At 40.2% G+C, this 9,649-nt stretch overlaps 1 protein-coding gene across 2 annotated transcripts; it reads left to right on the forward strand.

Annotated features, from left to right (window-relative positions):
* Positions 1-13: 13 nt before the first annotated feature.
* Positions 14-8,097, forward strand: TXNL4A (thioredoxin like 4A). Of its 2 annotated transcripts, none has more exons than XM_063159440.1 (4): positions 14-77; positions 216-389; positions 7,050-7,153; positions 7,825-8,097. In XM_063159440.1, exons 2-4 carry the CDS (start codon positions 237-239, stop codon positions 7,994-7,996), a joined length of 429 nt encoding a protein of 142 aa, XP_063015510.1. In that variant the 5' UTR covers positions 14-77; positions 216-236; the 3' UTR covers positions 7,997-8,097. The 2 variants fall into 2 exon arrangements, with proteins under 2 accessions (XP_063015510.1, XP_063015517.1); XM_063159447.1 differs by lacking the exon at positions 14-77 and adding an exon at positions 1,701-1,778 and having other exon boundaries at positions 255-389.
* The last annotated feature ends 1,552 nt before the right edge of the window (positions 8,098-9,649 follow it).

Here is a 9,649-nt window from a genome sequence, read left to right on the forward strand (position 1 = left end):
CCCGTGCCCGCCCTTCCGCTTCCCGCCCGTGCCGGCGCTGCCGCCGCTCCGCGTCTCTGAGGGAGGACTCCCGCGGGGTGCGCTGGGGACGGGCCGCGCCGGGATGGGCGGGCCGGGGGGGGCTCCCTGCTGGCGCTCGGTGCCCGCCGGCGTCCCGGGAGGGCCCGGGGAGGGCTCGGGCTGTCAGCTGCATGGGCATCCCTGTCGTCCCGCAGGCTCCCCAGCCGGCCGCCAGGATGTCGTACATGCTGCCGCACTTGCACAATGGGTGGCAGGTGGACCAGGCCATCCTGTCGGAGGAGGACCGGGTCGTGGTCATCCGCTTCGGACACGACTGGGACCCCACGTGCATGAAGATGGATGAGGTCCTGTACAGCATTGCCGAGAAGGTAAACGGGATCTTTCCGCTCTTTCTGAGCTCAGTGTTCCCCATGGCTTGCTCGGAGCCTGGGGCAGCTTGTAACCGGGGTTCTGCACAGGTATTCCAGCTTTAGGAGGCAGCGGGAAAGTTGTGTGGTTTCACTTTCACGAATGTCTCCTAAAGAGTGCTCTGATGTTTGCAGTGTTCTGGGGGAGGGTGAAAAGAGCGTCGCAGGTGTTCGGAAATCGAGGGTGCTGCCAGGCAATAACCCGTCACCGAGGGAGCATCGGCGTTCAGGCAGAAACAGTGCTCGGTGCTAGGGCTGCTGCGGCTCCAGGTAACGCAGCACTCTCGCTTCACACTGGAAAAGTACCTTTAGATTTTCATCTGAATAGCTTGAAAAGTTACTTTCACTTTGGCTCTTAAAAATGGTGAGACACTAAAATGTGCAGGATGGTATTGATTAATCCGTCACTCATATAATTCTGATTAATCTATCAGCAACATTAATCTGCCAATGATGTTATCCATGGACACCAGTAGCATTCTGCTGAATTGCATGGACTGAATTAAATTTTAAGAGCCAAACCCCACAGCTGTTTTCAGATGGAAACTGAATGATTATAAATAGACGATCACTTACTTAAGAAAGACACGTAGACAGGAAAAATTAGACTGTTAGGATACACAATCAGCTACAATTTACCTTTTCTTATATTTGCTAAAGATTTTGCCACATGATAGATGTCGAATATTGACAGCTCTTTAACTGAACCACATGAAGGAAGAAACAAAAATATCTGAATCAGAAATGGTAACTTGGGTAGGAAAAGGTGTCAGCTATCATAGAAATCACAGAATGGTTTGGTTTGGAAGGGACCTTAAAGATTATCTCATTCCAACTCTCTTGCTGTCCTGCACAGGTTGCTCAAGGCCTCATCCAGCCTGGCCTTGAACGCTGCCAGGAATGGAGCATCCAGAACTTGCTGCCTTAATAGAAAGTTCTGTGCATGGTGCATAGATTGACATGGAGTTGTTTTTGTGGTTTACTTTGCCTTCTGAAGTTTTCTTAAATAACTTGTGTCTTGAAAATCCCCACAATTAAAGATCTATACCCACAGCCAGGGGTTAAGAATGCAGTATTAGAATGTAGGAAAGAGTTGTGACATGTTTTAATACCGTTGTTTTGTATTCAGCCTGGTGGGAGTGTTATGCTCAGATACTGTTAGTATGGACTGGTGGCAGGATGTTTGGAAATTTGGCAGACCTGTTGGCAGCTAGGGGTGACTGGGGGAAGAAAGAACAAAGTAACTTCTTATTTAAAAATCTCCCTCTGCAGAAATGGCAAATTAAAGGGGGAGATCCTACCTCATCCTCTTGCTTACAAGCCATATTTGGATCTCTGCTGTTTTAAAGAGTGAGTAAAAGTTCCAATTGTCCAGGTGTTTATTCTAGAGAATAATACATAATGTTAATGGGTTATAATTGCAGGCTACGTGTGAAGGCAATGTGGCCATATTTTACATTTGTTACCCTGGGGCAATATTCTTTTAGACAGCAGCATATTTTTGGGTAGCAGTAATATTTATCTGTATTTTATGATAGGAGAACAGGGTTTTCTTTTCAGCTTTTGTGGAAAGAGAAACTAGAATGCTATGTGAAAGTACAAAGTAGATTATTTTCACTGAAATGTACTCCCCTTGCAGCTGACTGAGTTTTTCCCCTTGTGTTATATGAAAAAGAAGCAAAGTTTCACTGAATGTCAAAACAAATCATAATTGTAAGATGTTGGATTTTTTTTTGCTTTGTCAGGGTTTCAATCAAACATTGATTGAAGCAAGAATTGAGTTTCACAAATTTTGTCTTAATGACCTTTTCTAAAAATATACCTTTTTCTTTTCTTTAAAGGGAACTCATAATTATAAACCTATCCCCTGAAATACAGGGATTGGTTTGCTAAATTAATGCACCTTGTTTAAGAAATTATTTATTTATGAGGGAATAGTGTAAATGAGGTAACTGTTGTATTGGATCAGTTTGGGTTTAGGGAGGATTTTTCAAATGTTGTGCATTTATTTAACCATAATCAGAAGTGTGAATAGCTGTGGGTTTTCCTCGAACATTAGTTGTGCCTCTGCATTTCTGCTAAGGTTACATGAAAAGTGAGAGAGGAAAAGAATGTGGGGCAGGGAAAGAGATAGCTGTGAAAAAAGCATATAGGTATGTTAGCTATTGGTGTTTGTAGTTAAAAGCTGAGCGAAGTTAATCCATTTACTGATGTCTGTAGTATTCAAAATTAGCTGTAAGTGCTGCTCTTGGCAGTACAATATCTTTCTCTTTCCCCCTAGAAATTTATCACCTAAACTTACAGCATAATTAGCAAGAAAAAAGTTCAAATAAATATCACCAGTACAGACTTTCAAGTTTGTACTTGCTCTGTTCAGTTCAGTAATGCAAGTCTGCCAGCTACTTTCAGTTCAAGTCATTTGTTGCAAATGCTAGTCTCTGTTCCTGTATTTTTTTCCTGCAAGTTTCTTGACTGTAAAGCAGTATTTTGTTCTTCTAAACAGAAAAAAACACTGTCTAGAAACTGATTAGAAAGATGAGAAGGTGGAATCTTGGATCTTGTTCCAGATTTCCTTAGATATTTGGGCTATAAGGTTTGCTTTTCAAAGGCAGCTGAAATCTTAACAACTGAAAAAACAGGAGCATTACTTACCTCTGACAGAAATTTTAAGAAACTTCACGATTTTTGTCAGTCATCCTGGGCATTAATCATAGTGTCAACCTCATGTTGTAGGAATGAATTTACTTATTTTTCAGAAGGATGTTGTTAATTAAAGAAGTCAGGGAAGGGAACTTCAGAGGACAAATGAGTCCCATGGCAAATGAATTTTCCTACATCTGTGTTTCCTGTTTACTAGCAAGTATGTGAAGACAGGATACAGAATCTTTATCTGATGTTAAAAGTCCTGCAGATTCCTCTGCTTTATAGTCTTGAGCCATTCAGTGTAAAGATTTCAGTGGCCAGGCAGTAATGTAATTTTGGGTTTTCTACGTGCATCTTCAGCCACGTGGATTGATGGGGCTGATCTGTGAAACTACCATCACTGGGGAGAAGGGGCAAAACTGCAGCCCAACCTATGAAAACAGGTCACACAGTTTTGAATCTGTGCTGCTGTTTGACTTGTGTCTCCTACTCTGCTCTGTCCTCATGGAACAGCAGCTCCAACAGCCTGGTAAGGCAGAGAGAGTTTTGAATTGAAAGAGAGGTAGGGGAAGTCAGGAGTGTCAGAAGTAGTTAATATCTGTCTCTGAAAATGTTTTTATCTTCAGTTGTTGCACAAGTGAGGTGCTGCCCTGAAGGAGGTGTCTCACTAGAGTTTTGATTTTTTCTTCAGAAAGCAGTTGACTTACTGCAACAAATTTACTGTATTTAGTGTATGTTATGAGGTTAAGCACTTTCAGAGTAAACTTGTGGTATTATGTATTTAACTTCTAAAATACTGCAAGGTTTTTTTCATATTGTCTCTACCATAAAATTTTGATTTATATTAACAAATTCAGTGTAGTCCCCCTTGTAACTACTGCAACTGCTTGTATTTACTTGGATTTGCATGTTTAGAGTTGTATTTTATTCTTGTTCTGAGGTGCTCATACTGTATCCTCAGTTACAACTCACAAATCAGGTAGAAAACTTGTCAGCAACCACTGCCTTGACAGGGTAGCAAAGCTGGTTTTGTACAGGAATGTCGGTTTTCAATGGACAGCTCTGTCTGAGCAATGGATTCACATCCCAGCAGAGGGAGGTCAGCCTTTGGTTTGTCTCCACAAACCGTGCACATCCACAGCAGTCTGGTCTGAATCCATAAATACTTCCCCTGGTTTTGCTTAAATCACAGCTTTTTTGTGAATTAGAGCTGGCTGCGTGTGAAGCTGGCTCAGATGTTGCTCTGTACTGCTGCTGTCTTGGCTCCAATATTGTGTCTGAGACAGGAGCTGCTTCTTCAGGCTCTAAAACTGGTCAGTACCGTGCAAAAAGAGACAGATATCTGAGTCTCTGCAAGGCTTGTCTTGTGTTGAAATGAAATGCCTCTTGGTGACCAGCTTGCCCAGCCTGGCACATTAAATTGCCCAGCCCCTAAACATTCCATAGGCCTGCAGTTCTTCTGCATCACCCTCTCCATGTGTTTGTCTCATCCCTCCTTAGGCCTGAATTCCTATTTCCTGCTGCTGTCCTTGGCAGCCGGTGTCCAAACTCAACAGAGCACACCCTCATTCAATGTGCTTGTAAGCTAGCTTGTTTTGGAGTGGTGATCATGCCAAATTTGAAATTAGGAAAGCGAGGGGTAAAGAACAGAGCAGCTTTTCAAGTTTTGAATTAAAATTTGAGTCCAGCTTTAAGCTCTGCTTCAGACTTAATGTGAGCTTTTCAGCAGGTGACTCTCATCAGTTTCACTTCTATGAAAGTAGGTCAGAGAAGGAAGATTTAATTAATGTCTTGGATGCCTGGGTCCTGGTGATGACTTGCACATGTGCTCTGCAAAGGGGATTTGAGTGATCCACTCCTTTTCAGTAAGATTTATGTAACAAACTAAGACTTTTATAGTCTGTTTCTCTTGTATGAAATTCTAGGCTGTTGATGAGCACTGCTAGTGACATGCATTTCTGGTTCTGCAACAACTCAACTAAATTAAATGCATATAGTATCAAACTGACTTTAAAAAGTTTTTTTTTGTTCTAGTACTATCTGGAGTACAGAGTTCTTGAAAGTAAAATTTTGGTTTAGGAGTGCTTATGGAGTGGTATTCTGGTGCAACATGTAAATCTCCTTGGACTAATCTGTCACCGAACAAAACAGGTCCCAAGAATATTTTATTAAAATAATTTTGCAAGCTCCAAATTAATTAATTGTTCAGAGATGGTGTGCTCTGTCAAAATTGCTGAGCGTGTTGTAGAAATTCCCCCACATAGTGAAGGCGTTTTTGCTAAAAATGCCAGCAGGGTGGAAGAAGTAATGATAGGATAAAATGAAAATGGCTCCTCAGGTGTTTTGTTTTCTAAAAAAAGGATCAACCACCCCACAACTGCCTGCCAGGGCTCACCAGGGACTAGCCTCAGTCACTTCTCAGCTAAATTGTGCTGCCTTTCAATATCCCATTAAGGTTCTTAGAAGTCTTTAATGTAAAATTGAAATGGGTGCGAAGGATCCCTTCAGAGAGTTTGATATTGTGACTGTTTTAGTTTACAAGGCTTTACCTCTTGCCTGGTTTAGAACATAGGGATGTTTTCATTGGAATGTTGACTGAACCTAGGACTATAACTGGCTCCATAAAAGCGCAGTAAAGACTTTAAATGCTGCTTCTCTCTAGAAGAGCTTTTACTTTCTTTGCTAGTAATGCTTACATGCATTCTTGAAGTGTGATTATTTTTTATAACTTTGAAACTGTCTTGAAGCAGAAGTCCATAAAAATTTATTTACTCTGTGCTTCTGAGGGGTTTTTTTTGTAAATAACCATTTCCATACTTTCTCAGTAAAGTGCCTGCTAGGATGTCTACATACAAGCTACACAATATTTTTCTCATACAAACTAATCCTGCTCTGTGAACTAAAATAAAATATTGTTCCATCAGGCAGATTTTATACTCATCATAGCATTTCCAGACTTTTGATAGCAAAAAATTAACAAGTGGGAAGTACTGTCACGAAGAGTGCGTTCGTCATAGATTTTAGACCATGTGTGTCAACCTCAGGCTGGTAATTCTGGGCGGCCAAATGGGAGGGACCAAAATTGTGTTAGCAGGTAACTGAGGATGGGGAGACACAATTGTGGGCTCCTGGTGTAGTGCAAAAGCATTTGATAATATACCTTACAGTTTGTGTGTTCTGACTTAGAATGTAATGTGTGTGAGTGTGTTAATTTCTACTGTGCACTTAAGAGCTGAGTTTAGAAACCAAAATTTCCCCTAATTCCACTTAATTACAAGTATGCTACATCAAGGAAACAAAAATGTGCCATGGTTTTCTTGCAGAAATGAAGGCATTGTCTGTGACACTACAGCGGAGGGATTCTTTTGCATCTGAGTAACTCTGCAAAATGAAAGCCAGTTTTACCAGAATTGTCCAGACATGAGCTTCTCATGAAGGTCTTACTTCTTTAGCAATTGCACTTTTAAATTTTAGCTTTGCACCTCTCAGCAAAAGCTACTAGTTTTTAAATTAAATTATAAGTTTACAATTTTACACAAATTGTATGTTTTAGAGGGGGAAGAATGCTTGGAGGCAGGCACCAGGGCACTGTAGATCATTAATTTTCTGAAGTCTGTAAGCAGTTGATGACACAGGCAAAATGTGTCAGCTTGGCTTGCACAAAGCAAGTATTCTGCTTCTTTAGAGCTGTGCATGTCACTGTGAGTTCTCAGCTCTATATAAAGGGCATTTGTTTCTCTGGATGTTGATTTAGCATAGTATCTTTCCAGTTTACACTGGATGTGAAATGAGCTTCTGAGCTGTATTGAAAAATATTTTCCATGTTAATTGGTTGTTGTGATTAACAATAAAAGCAAGGCTGTTTATTCTGATTTTATGACTTAATAATTTGGAAAATAGATGTTACAATAATGAAAGCTTATGCCTTTTAATTGGTAATATATATAGCTTTTGTATTTCCTGTTTTCTTCTGTTTAGGTTAAAAACTTTGCTGTTATTTATCTTGTGGACATCACTGAAGTACCAGACTTCAACAAGATGTACGAGTTGTATGATCCCTGTACCGTCATGTTTTTCTTCAGGTATGTGATGGTTCTGGAATGTAACTCATTTAAACTTTCTTTGTCAAATGCAGTGTCTCAGCAGATCATTTCCAAATGCATAATAGCACACTGATGCCTATATTTACATTGCTCTACAGAAGAATAAACTGATTTTATAGGAAAATGGCTTGTTTTCCAATTAGCCTGGTAACAATGTTTGATAATAGAGTGTGAATTAATGATAGGGAAAACTGGGTTTATTATCCATTTTTCTTAGTTTTAAATTTCAAACTTCCTGTAGAGAATACTGTAGTAACATAGCAGTCAAGCTTGCCAAACTTGCTTTCAAGATAAATCAAAGGTAATAAGGTTTTTCTGGAGTTAAGGTTTCTACATTGATGAGATAAAATGTTCTACTGACAAGCATGGAAGTCTCTCTGGAGATAGACAATAGTGGGAAAGAAATACAAACAATAAGGAATATGCTGAAGGATAATTGCACTGAGTAACCATTTTGGGGGCATCTTAGGAGTTCTTATTCTTCCTTTAAAAATTCTCAGTTTAAGTGAGAGGAGTAATGATTGTTTTGCAAGCCTGTTTATGTTATAAGGGCTTCCTTTGATCCTACAAAGCATTTGGGGTAGGGTATAAGATTTCTTTCTGAATTATAATGCCATATTAACCTGTTTTTTTGTTCTTCCCGTTTAAAGGAACAAACACATCATGATTGATTTAGGTACAGGTAATAACAACAAGATCAACTGGGCAATGGAAGATAAGCAGGAGATGATTGACATTATAGAAACTGTTTATAGAGGAGCCCGCAAAGGTCGAGGTTTGGTGGTATCGCCGAAAGATTATTCCACTAAATACAGATATTGATGTTTCTTTGGGCTGCCTTTTCTCATAATCCTATATCCAGTTACACTTATTCCTGTGTATGTGTGTACATAATTGTATATTAAAAGAAAAAAAACCTACAAGTCCTTGAATATTGAGCATAATTTGAATGATTTAAAATATTTGAGTTCTGTTTGAGAAACAGAAAACTTAAAGCCTGGAACTATCTTGAATATTACTGCAGTAATATTGTAGCTGAATTTTGGGGTTTTCTTTTTTAAAGACTCCTTTGTTTTCCTTTTGGTATTACATATTTTTGTACACAAAAAGCCTGTTTGCAGAAAAAGCATTTTAAATTGTTTCATTTGCTTTTATTACACAAATATCTAGGAAAACTATACTATAGTGTTTTTAAAGAATAAAGTGAGTTCCACTTATTCACCTTGATTTTTTTTCATCTAATGAAATTTGACAGTGAGTAGAGATGGGTGCATTGGGTGCAAGTCTGTTGGGACTTCTGTTGGGATTTCCTTGCGTATACTAGTCCCCTGTATCCACTAAAAATGTGACTAAAACAAGGTGCATTTATTAGTATTTAACAGAACTCAGAAAACATCTCCTGTGACTGTGCTCACCACCACACCCCCATCAGCCTAATGGACTTGTGGTGCCAGACTCCTTTTCCATGGTGGCTGGGCACTCACTTTGAAGCACTTGGTGAATTCTGCAGTGCCAAAGTGCATTGCACTTCTGGAACTCGCTGCAGACAGCAGCCAAAGAAACCAAAAGCCATGCTGTCACTTGACGTCCAGTTTGCCTAACAGTATACCAAAATGCACATGTACTTGGGAGACTCGGATTGGATTCCACTGTGGCATAGCTTTTGAAATTTCCATTTGCATTTCTGACAACTTTTATGGTAATGGAGTTGATGTTGTGTAGGGGCTTGTTTGTTTTTTAAACTGATACATGCATATTTACAGGATTAATTAAAACCAAACCAGGCTAGCTCCCTTCTCCAGAAAGAAGAAACCTGGTTTGTTAGAAGCCAAAGAATTATTTCTACTACCAAGTGTGTTGTAGAGGATTTAGAAAGGGTGAAGAAAGTAAAACAAAAGCGTCTCAATTTCTGCTGAAGTTAATTTGGTTTAGAGTGGTTTTTGATTTGGAATAATTTATGTTGGAAGGGAATGTCAGCCTCCCAGTCACAGTAGGTTCCACATGGTCAGGTTGTACAGGATCGTGTCCAGTGTTGAGCTGGTTGGACTAGATGCCTTCCAGCCTTGATGATTCCATGTTCTCTAAGGATGGAGACTCTTCAGCCTTTCTGGAAGTCCCGTTCTGCTGTTTGAGCACCTTCATAGGTGCAAAAGATGTTCCTTGCACCTAGCTGGAATTTTCCATGTTTCAGCTTGTGTTGAGTAACCCTGGTGTACAACACTTTGAACAAGAGTCGTTCCCCGTGCTCTGCTGTGGGGTCATGGTTGGCAGCAAAAAGCCACAGTCCTTTCTTTAGGCTGGACTAAGAGATTTCTCTCCAACCTTGTATCTGCTGTAGCCCACTCCATCTTGGTGGCTGTTTCACCTCCCTCACACCACTGCATCTCTTGAATGGGCAGCCCCCAAACTGACAGAATATTGTGGGTGTGGTGTTCCAGCGGGTGAATGGAGGAGGAATGACTTGCTGGCCCTACT

The sequence above is a fragment of the Melospiza melodia genome, chromosome 1 (genome assembly GCF_035770615.1).
Source record: "Melospiza melodia melodia isolate bMelMel2 chromosome 1, bMelMel2.pri, whole genome shotgun sequence".
Lineage (NCBI taxonomy): Eukaryota > Metazoa > Chordata > Aves > Passeriformes > Passerellidae > Melospiza > Melospiza melodia.

Bases quoted from the DNA above. Each gene is read 5' to 3' on its own strand.
- TXNL4A (XM_063159440.1), top strand. From the start codon at position 237: ATGTCGTACATGCTGCCGCACTTGCACAATGGGTGGCAGGTGGACCAG. The intron at 390-7,049 runs GTAAACGGGATC...TCTTCTGTTTAG, and splicing joins TGTACAGCATTGCCGAGAAG to GTTAAAAACTTTGCTGTTAT. The intron at 7,154-7,824 runs GTATGTGATGGT...TCCCGTTTAAAG, and splicing joins ACCGTCATGTTTTTCTTCAG to GAACAAACACATCATGATTG.